At 39.4% G+C, this 17,324-nt stretch overlaps 1 protein-coding gene across 1 annotated transcript in view; it reads left to right on the top strand.

The window, feature by feature from the left end:
• The window catches only part of LOC127352179 (Golgi apparatus protein 1-like), a 28,311-nt gene that overhangs the window by 2,001 nt on the left and 8,986 nt on the right, over positions 1-17,324 (top strand). The window contains 10 exon segments of the mRNA XM_051380362.1: positions 5,610-5,639; positions 9,725-9,811; positions 11,612-11,827; positions 12,012-12,215; positions 12,364-12,435; positions 12,520-12,706; positions 13,429-13,646; positions 14,061-14,182; positions 14,302-14,403; positions 15,454-15,607. Coding sequence (XP_051236322.1) covers positions 5,610-5,639; positions 9,725-9,811; positions 11,612-11,827; positions 12,012-12,215; positions 12,364-12,435; positions 12,520-12,706; positions 13,429-13,646; positions 14,061-14,182; positions 14,302-14,403; positions 15,454-15,607 — 1,392 coding nt within the window.

Here is a 17,324-nt window from a genome sequence, read left to right on the forward strand (position 1 = left end):
ATATTAATACAAAATATAAATCAACTAATAAAATATGTGTTGTTTTAGATTAAAGGTCCAGTGTGGAACATTTAGGAGGATCTATTGTCAGCAGTATAATATTCACAGTTATGTTTTCATTAGTGTATAATTTTTATAAATAATAAAAGTATGAATTAAAATTTTAGCAGCGGCTATATTAAAGTAACACTAGCCCTAATATATCAGTGATTATAACGTAGTAATATAATATTAACAATCCAGAAATGAGCCATTCTGAATGTTAAGTACTTTTTTTTTGGTACTTTAAGTAGAGTTTGATGCTCTTTTTACTTTTTACTTGAGTAAGATTTTGAATGCAGGACACTGCAGATAGTATTGCTCAAGATTCGAATACTTCCTGTAGCACTGGTGAGCAGTGTTTGTTTGTTTGTTTGTTTGTTTATGGTTTTTTTTTGTTGCTAAATTTGGCTTCACATAAATCTCTGTATGTTAGTGTGTTGTTATGTTAGTGTGAGTGTGTGTATTTGTGTAGTATTGGCATCATGTAAACTGTGTGGACCCCAGGAAGAATAGCGGCTGTTGTGCAGAAGCTAATGGGGATCTCAAACAAACAAACAAACAAACAACCCAAAGATTTACTGACTAAAGAAAACAGAAAGAAATCACATTTAAGAAGCTGAAATCAGAGAATATAGACATTTTTTTTCTTGAAAAAGTCGATTATCTAAACAGTTGACAATGAATTGATTAACCGGCTAATCGCTGCAGCTCTAGTTGATTATTAGAGTTGTGTGGTGTCAGTTTGTGCAGACTATCAGACGGATATATTTGGATTCCTCCTCTGCTGCTCTTCCTGAGGATTTGTCGGGCAGTTTCTCGTTATCTGAATTGAGGCTCTGAGAATAAATAGACAGAGGGTGTCTGCTGTACGATTTGTGAAGCTCCTGGAGGCAAATTGATGATATTGGACTTGACTTTTGAATTGCAGGCAGAACTGCTGCTTCCAGTGTCTGAGATGTGAGTGTGAGCTTATGTGATCGTAAATTGAATGTCTTTGGACTGTTGGTTGGATAAAACGAGCAGTTTGATGGGCTTCAGGAACTTGTGATGGCTGTTTTTCAGAATTTTCCTGACGTTTTACGGACCAGATCTGGCAGGATACTTGTCAGATTAATTGATAATCAACACAGTCGTCAGCTGCAGCCCTAATTTCAGCCAATAGAATCGTAAAGTGACTTCTTATCGACTGTACCTCTCCTTCTTCTCCTCCCTTCGGAGTTCTGGACTCTGATCTATTAGAGGAAGATATCAGATGTGTTGATGACAAGTCTGGTGACCCAGTTTAATCTGTCCACACACACACACACACACACACACACACACACACACCAAACACACACTTGATTAACAGAGTTGGATTACTCATCAGTCTGCGCCAAAAAGGAAATAAAAATAACTACGGCGTATTATTGAAGCTAACAAGATGTTTCCTCTGCGCTACCAAACATGTACGAAAGCAAATAATAGCAATAATGTGAGTCTTTAAAACTTCTAGTAGGTAATTTTAATTTAAAAATGTAAAATATACAAAACACTGTATTCAAGTTGCTCAAATTCTGCCAAAAATTTGCATCTAAAGATTAAAGTAAAAATGCTTAAATTTACTTACATCAGTCAGGTCTGAATTCTGAATCTTTAAGCTTTAATTTCTAGATGAGAATTTTATCAAGTTGAATATATTTTAAAAAAAGATGCATTTTAGTTTTTGAATATCCAAAAACAACAAAAAACAAGATTTTTGAAAAGTTTTTGAAATTGAACCACTTTAAAGACCACATGAATACAGATACATGGTTTTCAAAATAAGATATTTCAGTACTATAAATTCAGTTGTATTTAAATTTCAAGTGGGTCAATTTCTGAATAAGGTATTCAGTTGCATCTATAAACATTTGATAAATGTTTTTTTTACAACACACTATAGGTCAAAGTGTGTATTAATGTATTTTTTAACTATAACCAGCCCCTCCAAGAAGTAGCGATGTTACAATCGCAGCAATTAACAATTCAGTCGATCCCAGAGACGTTGCAATTTTGTCCAATTGTTGCTATTTTTCCGCAAATTTGAACAATCATCGAAGTTACCTGTAAGTTTCAGAAATCATAGCATAACTATTTTCAGTTTTCACTTTCACACACAAAACAAATGTCTATAAACATCTCAACATTTTTAGATGTTTTTCGAAAAGATGCTGTGAAATCAGACATTTTAGGCCCCAACAATCCCAAAGTAAGCCTGTGACATCCTGCAGGGACTGAACGACTCCCCATGTGACGCACGTAAGGGAAAATGCCCGATGAGGTGCCCATTATCAAGAATTAATGAATGACGTGGAGGCCAGAACCAGAACGTTGGCAGCTGTATTATGTGACTCCTCATGAGAAGCCCCAACAAATAATGAATGACAATACAGTAAAAACAGTTCATAATATAAAATATGTCTTCATTGGAGACACTGACAATTAAGAAACATTAATAAACAAGTCCTTATAGCTGCATACAACTACATTATAGTGAGTTATAAACCAGTTATTACTTATTCATAAACCGCTTATAAATGCTAAATTGGGGTTTTAGAATATTGTGCATGTAAACATATTGAAAGGATGAACGTTGACTTGCTGTGTAGTCTGGTGGGCTTTTTTTCACCCCAGTATCCCAGCATCATGTTGACGTCAGCCCTCACCTTCCCCCACCATGCTGACGTCAAACACACACACACACACACACACACACACACACACACACACACACACACACACACACACTCCTCCTCTTCCTGAGCGATGTCCTTTTTACGGAGATAATTACATCGCTTCAACTCTGTAACAGCTGTGGCCTCCTGAAGAGGTAAATGACTCTTATAAATCTGCCTCTTCTCCAGAGAAAGACACCCCCCCCACCCCACACACTCCCTACACAAACACACATACACACACACTGATACAGATACAGACGCAGCAGTAAAGCAGCGTGTGGTTACACCACCGACAGCGTTGAAGCATTTATTTGTGGTGGTCTAAGCCCTGAAATCCGACACTTGAGAGACGTCTAAGAAACGCCACTGCAGTCACAGACTAACTGCTGAACGGGAAGTCACTTTGCCACAGCGTAAACAGGCCTGTGGACATTTCCAGCCGCGGTCATTGGGTCTGTGTGTCACTTACTGACTGTGGATTGACGGAGAGTGAGGATGCTGTGTGGACCGTTAGAGGGAACGCTTTCTGCCAGTGCAGCAAACATGTTTATTTGAACTGACTCGGATTCTTTCAGCACATGCAGACGCTGGCTGTCGCTTTGTACGGCTTTTCATCACAATATCACGATCTGTGTGAGTGAGTGGCACCCAAGCTGGGGGTCGGGACCCCTCACAAGGGCTCACGAGATTAACACTGCATATCTTAATAAAAGAAGTAAAAATGCAGAGTCACTCAGTTACCATGAACAGTATCTTAAGTATTGGTGGTGATATAATAAATATCTAATTCTAGTTTGTTCTATTGGTTCGTTTTATTTAAGTTGACTAAGATATTATAGCCTATAAATTATATATTATCTATATTATAATAAGTCTTTTGCAAAATGTTTCATAATTCTGTTAAGCCAAAGTATGTTTGTGAAGTTTTTTGATGAACTTTACTAGAAAACATACATTTGAAGAGTGATGTCAGTCAGAGTTATGAAATATGAAATCATTCATCTTTGGAAATATGAAACGATCAGTGAGCTTATAGGCATCGGCCATGAGAAGCAGGTATTTAAAGGTTATTATATCAGCTGAAAATCCACATTGTACATCTTTAATAATAATAGACAAAAATATACCTTACACTTCCTCCTTGCCTCACTTTCTCTAATGCTTGCTGGGAAGAGGGGTGGCTCTACTGCAGTCCACTTTAGGTGATGTGGAACTCTGTGATTGGTTTATACCCAATTAAATAGGTTTGTGCATTTGGAAACAAGGTTGACAAGAGCTGAACCAAAAGAATAAATGTGCCTTAAAACCAAAACAATGAGCTAAAAGAGGCTAAAAGCTGCTGTAGCTCCTGCAGAGTTAAGGTTGATCACTGCGAGGAACTCCTTTCACCTCACATATTAGTCATCTGAATGACTTTCAGTCACAGACGAGGGACTCCAACTGTGTTACAGTAAACTTACAATAAACCTTTTGTTAGCTTAAATATGCAGAGGCTAATTTCAGTGACATTTAAACTTGAGTTTATTTCTGTGATAGAAACAGAGTTTTGTTACATCCCCCCCCCCCCTTTACCCAGACACAATTAGCCTCTGTTACCACTTCAGCTTGATCCGTCTAGTTGATTAATCTGGTCTTGTTTCAGAAGCCTTTGATGTGAATGGAACAGAGCTTCATTAATTAATAACTCATAGTCTAAGTAATTGGTATTTTTTTTTTTATCTAGGAGGCCACTGAGGGTCTGTTTTCTCATTACACTTGTTCCTCTGTCTCTGAAACATTTAGTGGAAATGACAGTTTAATGACAGAGCAGAGTTAACAAGAAGTGCTTTCATGTCTTTCACTGCGAAGTGATGTGAATCTGTAAGAACAGTTTCTCCCGCTGTGTTTCCTCAGATAGTCACTGATGTTGTGGGGGAGTCTGAAGAGCTTCTGCTGCTTTAAAACCTTTGCTTATTACTTTCTCACTTTGTGACATTGCTTCTATTTTCCTTGTGACCGGTTGGTCTCGTCTTTTTAGACTTTATATTGGATTTATACTGCATGTATACTGCATGCTGCTTTTATATTTATATATCAATTGATCTGTCTATGGTTATATTCAGCAAGACATTATTCTTAAACTATAAGACCTACAGCAAGTGCTGCAGCTAGATGACACACGTAGTTCAGCCTGAGCTCTGATGTATCCTCTATATCTCTCTTTCACTCTTCATCACAGACCTAGAGTTAAAATGACAGCGTGCACTGCTGTGAAGGCAGAATAAGCTGCTTGAAGATATCATACGGGCTGAATGAGATATATTTTGAGTTGAATTTTCACTGAAACCCAGCCCTGCCTAACCCCCGCCAGCTGTGCCTGTGGCTCTGTCCAAGGTTCAAATATACACCTCCAGACACGTGTAAAACTCACTAATTAAACCGTTATATCTTGTGTGTTTAATCCGTGCACAAACAGGGAAGTAACTAGAGACCATCTCGTGACTTGACCACAACAGGCACAACGTGTTGACCTTTCCGACCCGTCAGTACTGTAGTCGTTACTCAGCACTTCTGGTCCGAACCACACACACCTTCGAACTCTGCCTTTGTTTTGATCTCGACTAAACGTCTTTAAAGTTTCGTGACTAAATCTTTCACGCTTTGTGACTCTATCGTATTGACAATATTTGTCCACAGACATATAAAGTCCTGCCAAAGTATACTCAAAACTGCCTCTGTGTAAGTTCTCGCTACAGTAAGGGTCTCTGGGACCGGATTTTGCCACGAGCACACACACACACACACATACAATCAGTCGTTTTATCTGTGTTCATGAATTCCCCTGAATAAAATGGCCTTTAACGTCTTTCTCTCTGTGTCTCTCTGCAGGAAACTGATATTGCTCCTGACTGTAACCATGTGAGTATTCCACCAAAACACACACCTGCAAACTGACGTTTAATTCTTCAATGGAAATTTCAAATGTGAGAGAGAGACAGGAAATAGGTGACTAGTTTTGAATGTTGGTAAATGTAATCAAATCAGAATGTGTTTAACATGTCAGAGGTTGATGTGAGTGAAATATCTTCCTCAGGATGGAATGTAAAAGCTTTGGTGAACCTTTCTTTTTTTATAGTAATGTCTCAATCCGATCTCAACGATCGGTATCAGGGCTGATCGATCTTTTGTTTTACGTCAGCTGTCACACAGCTTCTTTTACTGACACAGCTTTCATGCGTGGTGCAGCCATCTCATCTCTCTCCGCTGTCTCTTTCCTCTCTGCTCAGCTCTGTGTGTGTGTGTGTGTGTGTGTGTGTGTGTGTGTGTGTGTGTGTGTGTGTGTGTGTGTGTGTGTGTGTGTGTGTGTGTGTGTGTGTGTGTGTGTGTGTGTGTGTGTGTGTGTGTGTGTGTGTGTGTGAGAGCAGAGACAGCGGTAGAGAGCCAACACAGCCACACTCAACACACCAATTAATTACTCACCAGAGTAAAGTAAGATTAACGTAATCTGCGCAAAAGGTTGAAAAACGCCCTGATAAATGTATCGTGGTAATTAATCATGGTAATAATACTAATTTTTATAATAGTCTGTGTTGTGTTTATTTACGTTGTCTCTTAACCTTTTGTGTGGATTACATTAATTACTTAATTAATACGTACTTAGATTGTGAATATCCTGTGAATATATTTTAAATCGCCCTGTGTCTAATTGTGAGCATGTAGCTCAAAGCTCTGCTGTGTCCCAGCACAGCTGTCTCAGAGCTGTATAAACTCTACTTCATTTAGTGTCTGTGTTAAAGGTCAATAATTAACAGAAGAGATGAACCTTTTATATTTCACACACACACACACACACACACACACACACACACACCAAACACACACACATAAATCATGTTTTCTTCTCGACTGGATGATAATATCACCGATATATATTAGTCAATATTTACTTGTTCCAAAACTTAATTGAGGATATCTGATTCTTGTATTGAGTGAATTATTTAAAATCAATGTTTTCTTAATGGATGCAGCTTTCTATCAAATGGAATTATTATTATATATATCTTATTATTATTATGTCTTTTGCACTATTAAACTGAAATATTTAAAATAATTTGAAATAAAGAAATAAAGTGATCAAGCAAAAACAGATCACCATCATTTTAAAAATTACTTTGATAGTTCTCTCAGTTCATTTCAGTTTATTGACTAGTTTACTAGTTCTTTACTTAAGTACAGTTTTGAGCTACTTTAACTTTAGTTTTTATAGTTTATATTCCTTTATACTTCTACTCCACTACAATTCAGAGGCAAAACTGAAGTAAGTATATTTGCTATCTGAAGTTACTTTGCAGATGTAGATTATTAATACAAAATAGTATAAATAAGATTAAATAAATAAATTATTATTAAGTAATTAAAATCAGCTCCACCTTTACAAGCTGCAACATTAAAGTGATGAACACATGAATGCATCAATAATTATGATCCAGTCATTTAACACACATTGTTCTGAAATGGTACTTTTGGTACTTAAATGTGTTTAGCAGTAGCAGATGTAGCTATTGTTATGATTTGGCACTATTGAATTATTTCCAAATGGGGATTCTTTGATTGCTAATCACTCTCTGTGGCCGAGTTGGGTTGTGAGCTTTCTACAATCATTACCACACACTTGTAGTTGGATTATTCGCTTGTTTCAGCTTCAGTGAAAGTGACTGAAAGTGGCTGTGTGACTCAGTCAAGCAGCTTTTTAAACTGGTTATTGACTTTCATAATCGACTGTCCCTTATTTTTTATATAATCGAATTTAGAATATTAATTGACAGCCGTAGTTTTGATGCTAATATTTTTGTATTTATACACTGTAATATTACTACTTTTCCTTAAAAGGACCAGTGTGTAAGATGTGGACTGAATACAGCTACAGTAGCTGTGAAACCTGCAAAAAAAAAAACATGAACGTCCCTCTCTAGAGCCAGTGTTTGGTTTGTCCTTTCTGGGCTACTGTAGAAACATGGAGGTTCAACATGGCGGACTCTGTAGAAGAGATAAAATGTCTCATTCTAAGGGAACAAAAACACAATGATCTTTATTTTCAGGTGAATATTATATTAACTAGTCCTAAATGTTACACACTGGACCTTTTAAAGTAAAATATTTAAGCACTTCTTCCACCTTGGAATAAATGAAGGTTGTTTCCTCTGTTTAACGTCTCTTCCTCTGTTGCTGTCGACGGTCTAAAAAATAAAAAGAGCTTTGAAGAATCATCGGCTTATGTAAAAACCATAACTGATGACCTTCACAAACTGCAGTTGCACATTCACCCCGAGGTTCCTAAAGCTCGTCTCAGAGTCTTCTGGATGATAAACCTCCAGAGTTCACAGCCGTTAATGGCAGAAAGGTTTATGCGACGCCACAAGGTTAATGGACCACTTGGACTGTCTTTATTACAGCACTGGAAAGCCCTGGCTGCAATTAACATGTCACACACACACATGCACACACACTCACACACACACACACACACACACACACACACAAGGCTCTCTTGTTTTGTTGTGGTGTTATTTTCTGGGCGGTCTGACTGTCAGTAGCTGTTATCTGTGGCTGCTGCAGCTGGAGCCTCGCTGGCAGGAAAACAATAAACGCACACATTTACAAAAAGACAGAAAGAGAATCTGAAACGGGCATTTGGAAACTTCTTTACATAATTAAACAAATCTGATCTGCATGGTTGGTATTGGGCTAAAGGGATATTCCAGCCACTTAGCACTGTACTTCCATAGTTTGTGAGAGACAGATTTGAACAAAAAATGTCAAAATTGAAGCAGAAAAGGCTGAAATACGCTGACATGTAGTCTGTTATATGAGTCAAGCTCCATAAATGCAGGAATTTTCACATTTCCATAATGCAACTGACTCTGAATAACATCTTTTCATTAGCCCCCCTCCCTGCTTGGTAAATGCCCACAAACCCCCTCACCCTGCATTTGTCGTGCAACTTCCCTCGATGTTGATTTGATTATGTCACGGTGGATCTTATCAGGGTTTGTTTTGGAGGAATACATTTGAGAATCTGCAGTGGGCTAAAGCAGGGTCTGTTTAGTTTTAGACAGTTACTCCAAAAGATTCATATTCTAAAGGCCTCAGTCCTCCTCGTTATCAAGGCGTGAAGGTTGAGACCGACTGTGATGCAGATTTCTGATGCACCCACTGCTTCCAGTCGCTGTGAATGAGAAACAGGTGTTCAGTGCACAGCCATAAGATTTAGATGACATCTTTTTATCCCATGCACAAAGAAATGATGGAAGCCCAGATGCCTTTTCACAATAGCAGCACTTTAATGGTGCGGTGCGCCTACGAATGGCAGAGTGACAGACTATAAAACCTTTGCCCTTTTGTTTGTATCTTCACTGAAACTGCTCTTTAAAACATCCACTTACCCACCTACTAATTATAAATGATATACTTAAAGCCCCTACAAGGAACGCACGCTGTGTACAGACATGTTTATATACTGTACATAACCACCCACTTAATCTGTGTAAAGTAATTAATCATTCAATATTTATTCATTTCTATTATTATTTACACAAACACGACTTGTATATATACTTTGTATGTGGTTAGTAATTGTTGCTCTGTGTATATAATAATAATAATAATAATAATAATAATAATAATAATACACTTAATTTCTATAAAGCACCTGTCAAGAGTTACAAGCTACTTCACAACATGCGATACAATACAATACGATACCAAAACCCGAAAATACCCAGAAAATAAAAATAAAAAAAGTATAGTTTGTATGTATGTATGAAATGTTTATTTTACCGATCTTTGTTCAGCTTTGTTTTTAGCTTTATGTTTGTTTCTATCTTCCTGTAAATTATAAACTTCTAACCGGAGTCAGACTCCTTGTATGTGTTCATATAGTTGGACAGTAACGCTGATTCTGTTTCTGAAAATTTTTTTTTTTTTTTTGTTGCTCTCTCCCTCAGCTGCTGTGGAACTACAAACTCAATCTGACCACAGACCCAAAGTTCGAGTCTGTGGCCACGGAGGTCTGCAAGAGCACCATCGCTGAGGTCAGTCTGCACCACAGGAGCCTCAGGGTTCAGCTTTCTGTGTTTTACAGTGTTATGATTAAACACAGTAGTAAATGAAGGTTAAACTTAGTGAGCTAGTTGACTTATAGTTTTATATATAGTAGCAACGGGACTTGATAAGTTACAGTACTGATTAACTTAGTTAAGGTTCAGTGAGGTCAACATCATAAAAATTGTTTATTTGTTTTAGAGACAGGCCATTTCTAATTTCACTTTTACTATAATTCTATTTATATACAGGTATATATATATTCTATATATTCTATTATAAGTTTTGTTTTAAGTATATTTTAGGATTTTGTTGCCAACCTCCTTGTTTTGTCGTCATTACTCTCCGCAACAACTGCATAACAGTCCTCCACAGTCATCTTTCTCATTGTCACTGCACTGTTTTTATTCACAAATGATCGCTTCCAGAGCTGCAACGATTAGCTGAGTAATCGATTAGTCATCTATTAAATTAACTGGCAACTATTGTGATAACCAATTAATCATTTTCTAAAATGCTATGTAAATTCTCTAAAATGTGAATATTTTCAGATTTCTTCAGTCCTCTCTGACAGTACACTGAATATATTTGGGTTGTAGACATAAAACATTTGAGGACGATGATCAACATTTTTCACAATTTTCTGACATTTTATGGACCAAACAACCTATTGATTAACCGATAAACTTTTTCCCCATTTAGTTGGTTTTGATCGATATTAAGCAAGTGTCAGTTAAACACAGATGTTTCACAGTAAAAAGGTTGAATCTGTCCGGTTTCTGGCAGGCAAATGTGCAGGAATTGTTGAGTTTACAACTTTAATGGTAGATTAAGTGATTTGAATCAATCGCTGAAGTTAATAAATAGAGACACAATGCAGTGCATTGGTAATTTGTCAGAGCTGTTACTTTCATCCTTTATTTGGATACCAGCTTCTATTTGGGAATAGTATACAAAACAGATTGATTCACTCACTGTATTGACTAAGTTTTCTTAGTATCTGAATCCTTCCATCCGTCCATTTTCTGCTGATTGTGGCGGTAGCAAGCTAAGGAAAGTAGTCGAGATACATTTCTCCCCAGCCGAGCCCTTCAGCTCCTCCTGGAGGATCCGGAGGTGAATTCCAGGTCAGACGGGACATATAATCCCTCCAGTCTGATCAGGGTCTGCCCTGCGGTTGACGCTCCCAGAATTCCTCCACAGGGAGGCATCCAGCGGGCATCCTGATCAAATGCCTGAACAACTGGGTCCCTTCAATGTGAAGGAACATTGAGCTCCTTAAAGGGATAGTTCGGGGTTTTTTGAAGTGGGGTTGTATGAGGTACTTATTCACAGTCAGTGTATTACCTAAAGTGGACGACGGTTTATAATATTTTCATGACGGGAAACAGAATATCGGTCTCCAAAGCAACCAGACTCCTTTCACAAAACCAGTAATTTAACCTCGCAGCACAAAGGAGTCGCTGGTGTCCCGCTGCCTCGATGTGCAGCAACCAAATCACACAGTAACAAAGAAACTTACCGATCGAGGCAGCTAATGAACACATTCATACATCAGTAATCATAATACAATAATATAATCTAGGTTATTCTATAATGGCCCATTCTGCATAATGACTACTTTGACTTTTAGTACTTTATTTTTGTTTTAAACTTTATACTTTCGTACATTTACTTTATACTTGAACTTTATATCACCAGACAAACAGTTTAACTTTGTATTTCTAGAAATAACTTTTTTCTTTTTTCTAATTCGGCCCATTAACTTGTCACGTGTTCGATACCTGCAGATAAAGGAGTGTAACGAGGAGGAGCGAGGGAGGGGCTACCTGGTGTCCTGTCTGGTGGATCACCGTGGCAACATCAGCGAGTACCAGTGTAACCAGTACATCACCAAGATGACCAGTATCATCTTCAGCGACTACAGACTGATCTGCGGCTTCATGGACAAATGTAAAGAAGACATCAACACCCTGCGCTGCGGCAGCATCAACATAGGACACAAGGTGTGTGTGTGTGTGTGTGTGTGTGTGTGTGTGTGTGTGTGCGTTCTCTGATTGTTCTCCATCTCCTGGCTGATGACATTTGACCTCTTCCAGTCGATGCTGGTTTTGCCTGTCACATGCAATGACCTCCCTCTCTTTCCTCTTCCGCCGCTGTTTTCTCTCTCTCTCTTTCTCTTCTCTCTAGGACGTTCACTCGCAGGGTGAAGTGATCGCCTGTCTGGAGAGGGCGTTGGTGAGGGAGGCGGAGCAGCAGGATCACGTTCGACCAATCAAAGAGGAGTGTCAGAGGGCAATCCTGCGGGTGGCGGAGCTGTCGTCGGACGACTTCCACCTCGACCGCCACCTTTACTTCTCCTGCCGAGACGACCGCGAGAGATTCTGTCAGAATGTGAGCTTCTGATTTCTGCAGGATTTTACACTTTGAACCCCAATAATGATGATAATAATCATTTCAATATGGTTTGAATGTTTGTGTTAGTTCTTCAAAGTCGGTATCATCCATTCATTAAAGTCTCTTTTGTTCCTCCTCTCCACAGACTCAGGCAGGAGAAGGGAAAGTCTACAAGTGTCTGTTCAATCACAAGTTTGAAGAGGCCATGTCAGAGAAGGTATGACCGACTCACTATCTCACCCCCCAGGGGGCAGTGCGGGTTAAGAGGGCATAATTACTAAATTCTTTCTACTTTCCACAGTGCCGTGACGCTCTGACTACCCGTCAGAAGCTGATCTCTCAGGACTACAGAGTCAGTTACTCTCTGGCTAAAGCCTGTAAGCTGGACCTGAGGAAGCAGCGCTGCAGCCTGGACACCAACCTGCCCCGAGCCCGCGAGGCTCGCCTGTCGTACCTGCTGCTGTGTCTGGAGGCTGCTGTGCACCGCGGTGAGTAGAGGGACGGGGTGAGGTGGGATTTACACCTCTTTTGCCTGCAGTAGTTTTATGGAGGGGACTTGGACTAAACCATGTGATGCATCCTTACATTATCTTGAACCTTCTGCCACCTGATGGCAGTAGAGTGCCACAAGGTCCATTAAACTATCATACAGATACATATAACTCTGAGTAGACGAGATAAGGGCTGCAATGTTCATTTCGGTAGTTTTTTTTTTATTTTATTACAACTAGTATCTGGACCTTGAGTCAAGAAAGAACTTTTATAGTCAATATTATAACTTTGACTTTACAAATTACATATAAAAAACAAAAAGCAGATATTTTTATTATACAAAACTCCTGATGCCTTCATAAAGCAGCAGTAGGCAGCTGTTTAGAGCAAAAAGGCTCAGATAAACCTGTATACTTTATACTACCTGGCTAGCACCAAACAGCAGATAGAAAAAGTTAGCAGCTACCTGATGAGGAAAATGAAACATTTAGCAGCTAAAGAACCAGATATTTTCTTCAGGAGATGGTGGAGACCAAAACAGAGTTAAAAGGAGGGTAAATATTGCTCTGCCACCCCCAAGTGGCCAAAAATAAATAAATGAATGCAATTTAAGTAAGAAATTTGCATTAATACATGTCAAATATGGAGGAAATATGTGCCTCCTTTGTGCCATCAGGGCTCAGTGGCGTCAGTAATAACCAGATCTTGTGCTGTGCAGGTCGTCCCGTCAGCGGCGAGTGTCAGGGGGAGATGCTGGACTACCGGCGGATGCTGATGGAGGATTTCTCTCTGAGTCCGGAGATCGTGCTGCACTGCCGTACGGAGATCGAGGCTCACTGCTCCGGGCTGCACCGCAAAGGCCGCACGCTGCACTGCCTGATGAGAATTGGACGCGGCGACCGCAGCACCACCGTCGACAGCGTCTGCCAGAGCGCCGTAAGACCACCGCGGTTACTGTCGCTGTGATGCATCAGTGTTAAAGAGAAATCTGAGAGTCACTAAATAATAACCTGAGTTATTATAGAGCCAGTTCAGTTTTTATTAAGATTTAGCTAAATTTAGATAAAGTTTTAACAGCTCTTTTTCTACGTTTCTGTAAAATAAATGTTTCAGCCTTATACAGGGTTAAAGTTGGCTTTCTAGCAAAAATACAAATGAAAATAAAATATGTTTTTGTTGTGCAAACTTACATTATCTAATATTAACTGCTCCCATAAATCAGGCAGTATTATTTATCGTAAATGTGTCTGTGGAGATTTGACATGTTGTTTATCAATGAATTAAATGTAAAACTATAAATAAAATGGAGCTGCTGACATTAAATTTTTCTAAACTTTGTTTCCGCTGCAGCTGCAGACGTTGATCCAATCTGCCGACCCCGGAGCCGACTACCGGATCGACCGAGCGCTCAACGAGGCCTGCGAGTCCGTCATCCAGACCGCCTGCAAACACATCCGCAACGGAGACCCAATGTGAGCTGGTTACACACACTTATGTCAGATAACCAGTTGATCCTTTTCTTCTTTAACCTCATTAACATGAGTGTGACAACAAATTATATGTGTGTGTGTGTGTGTGCGTGTGTGTGTAGGATCCTGTCGTGCCTGATGGAGCACCTGTACACAGAGAAGATGGTGGAGGACTGTGAGCACCGACTGTTGGAGCTGCAGTATTTCATATCCAGAGACTGGAAGTGAGTCTGCTCTGAGGTCTAAATATTATTGATAATTAATATTCTGCAAATACAACAACAATAAACAGCTAATAACACTGAAGGTTCCACTCACTTGCTTTTTCCAAAGTCTTCATCACCGTATGGAGATAGTTGACCTAAATATGGACTTTGTATGTAAGCACAGTGTTCAGTGTTTAAACGTGAGAAGTGTGTATCAGTGTCAATGTGTATTACGAGTTATTGAAACTCTGCTGTGATAATTCAGCTGTCTAGCTGGCTCTTCTAAGTCCCGCCCCTTTTTGCTCTGTGCTCCGATAACAGTTGAACAACTTTCAACCACAGAGCAAACACAGTTTCTCTCTCTGATACGCTGCGTTTTTTATTAAGTCGACACAAACAGGGTTGAGTCAACATGAAACTGCATGAGTCGCACTAAAAATGTCGTTACACTACATATACACACACACACACACACACACACACACAACACAAACTACAATATAATACACTATTATTAATGATATAAACACTATAATGATGACAATGGTTCAAGAACATCGTGTAGCTTTGACTTTTTTCCCATTTTCCAAGCTTTGCTTTTGGCTACTAATCAAATGTTTTATGGCTACGAGTCATCTCATAGTTGGATAGAAGGATTATATTCATATATAAGGATTTTCTGAAACGTCAGTGGAGTAAATTGATGGGAAATTCACTTTTGGAACCGGAGCAATTCAAAAAGTGGGCGGTGACTACTGAGCAAATGGGGGCGGGGCTTAGGAAGGCTCGATTATGAGAGCGAACACTTCCCAGACTTCCCAGTCCCCCAGCATTAGAGTTCATTTCCCACAGATTATTAGAACCATGTGAAAATGATTATTTGGGTCATGAGATTAATCTCCAGATGAAAACAGAAGAGTTTCCTCAGACTTTAATCTTAGAACATTGGCCTGAATCCTGAAATTCTGACTTCATATCGTTTGTTTTCACGTGGCTCTAAAGCTTTTCTTTACAAAAAGTCGTTTTATGGCCTGTGGTCTAACACAGATCCCTCTCTCTGTCTCCCAGACTGGACCCCATCCTGTATAAGAAGTGTCAGGGCGACGCTGCTCGACTGTGTCACACACACGGCTGGAACGAGACCAGCGAGCTGATGCCGCCGGGCGCCGTCTTCTCCTGCCTGTACCGCCACGCCTACCGCACCGAGGAGCAGGGACGCCGGGTACGAAACACACACTCTGATTTCTAACGCCGGAGAGGTTTTCATGTGATCAGTATACAGGATGGTGTGTGTGAACGTCAGAGACTACCTGAGTATTGTGGGATTCTCTGGTACCAGGATCAGCAGGTGTAACTCTGATGTTTTTTAATTTACCAGGTAAACCCCGACGGCCAGGTAAGTGGTCGGTGGCTCACCTCAATCAATCAGTATTGATCCCGGTGAAGGGTTCAGTTGATGATGATGATGGCAATAATTAATCCATGTCTGTCAGTCACTGATAGGCCGGGGTGTGTTTGTGTGACTTCCTGCTCCACGGCGAGGCCGAGCGGCGGCTGTTTGTCACTTTGACTGCTTAAATATACAAAAGCTTAACAACTAAAATGACTCATTTAATTTTGGTGGAAATTGAATTGGCCATAAAAGTACATTTTCACGTAATAGCTTATTAACAGCCATGCTCGCAGCTCCATGAGCTCAGGTGCTCTGAGCTAAATGCTAAATGTCAAAATGCTAACATGCTTACAGCGACAACGGTAACACGCTGATGTTAAGCAGGCGTAATGTTTACCTCCATTACCACCATATTAGGTAAATAGTACAGCTGGACTGGAATTAAAACTTTGACCTGATGGTAATGCTAGAGGACAACTCCGCACCTGATGTGCTGTAATAATAATAATAATAATAATAATAATAATAATAATACACTTTATTTATATAGCACAAAAACTTAAATATGAAAATAGTAGACAAATTTGAAGTTAAAATGTTAAAATATGTTTAAAAAGAGGTGGAAAGAACAACAATTGTTCTGCTCTGCCTCCCTCCACATTTACTTACTGGCATCTCGTTTTTAAAGAAAGAAATAAGTACTTGCACTGTGGCACTGAACGCAGTTTGAGGTGTTTGTTTTGGAGGGCTGCCCTGTGATTGTAATGTCTGACTGGCCCTGATAGACATGTAATCAGCGTTTCTCCCCGCAAGGCAATGAGTAGGAAAGTCCACTCAGCCCTGATTTTGGTAGTTACACTCATCAGGGAGGAGACCCTCGACAGCTTGGTTTGATATGATTATGTGGTCTCAGTAATCATTGTGCGAGTTTTAGACCTCGAGAGCGAGCTCATTTTTGGAAAGAGAGGACATTTAAGTTAGTTCACACTTCCTCAAAGAGCTGTTTAAGACAAGGTTTTATGTTTGAGTTCAGAGTTCATTTGGTCACGAGGTGCAGGAGTTCAGGAGTTCAGACAGCTAAAGGTTGTTTTATGTTTTTAAAAGTTGGTTTTGTGAAGTTTGAAAATTAAATTAAAGCAACTATATGCATAAAATCTGGTTTTAATTAACAATAAACTTGGGCTGAGTGGAGTTATCCATATTTGTGCTGCAACTAATGATTGTTTTCATAATCAATCAATCTTTTAAATGATTCATTTGGTCAATAAAGGAAACAGTGAAAAATCAGCACCGTTTCCTAGAACCCAACTCCTGTTGCCACACGTCAAAGTTTGACATATCTGCTTCACAAAATGACGATTAATTGATGATCAAAACCCCTGCCGATTAATTTTCTGTCAATGGACTAATGGTTTGAGCTCTACGTGTTTGTTTACTTTCTCAGGAACTACTGTATTGTATTATTTGTGCCAAGTCGGATCTATCAGAGCTGTCAGCAAAGGTTTCCCTGCAGTAATTACAGTGTGACTTGTTGACATGATGATGT

Source organism: Dicentrarchus labrax, unplaced genomic scaffold (genome assembly GCF_905237075.1).
Source record: "Dicentrarchus labrax unplaced genomic scaffold, dlabrax2021, whole genome shotgun sequence".
NCBI lineage: Eukaryota > Metazoa > Chordata > Actinopteri > Moronidae > Dicentrarchus > Dicentrarchus labrax.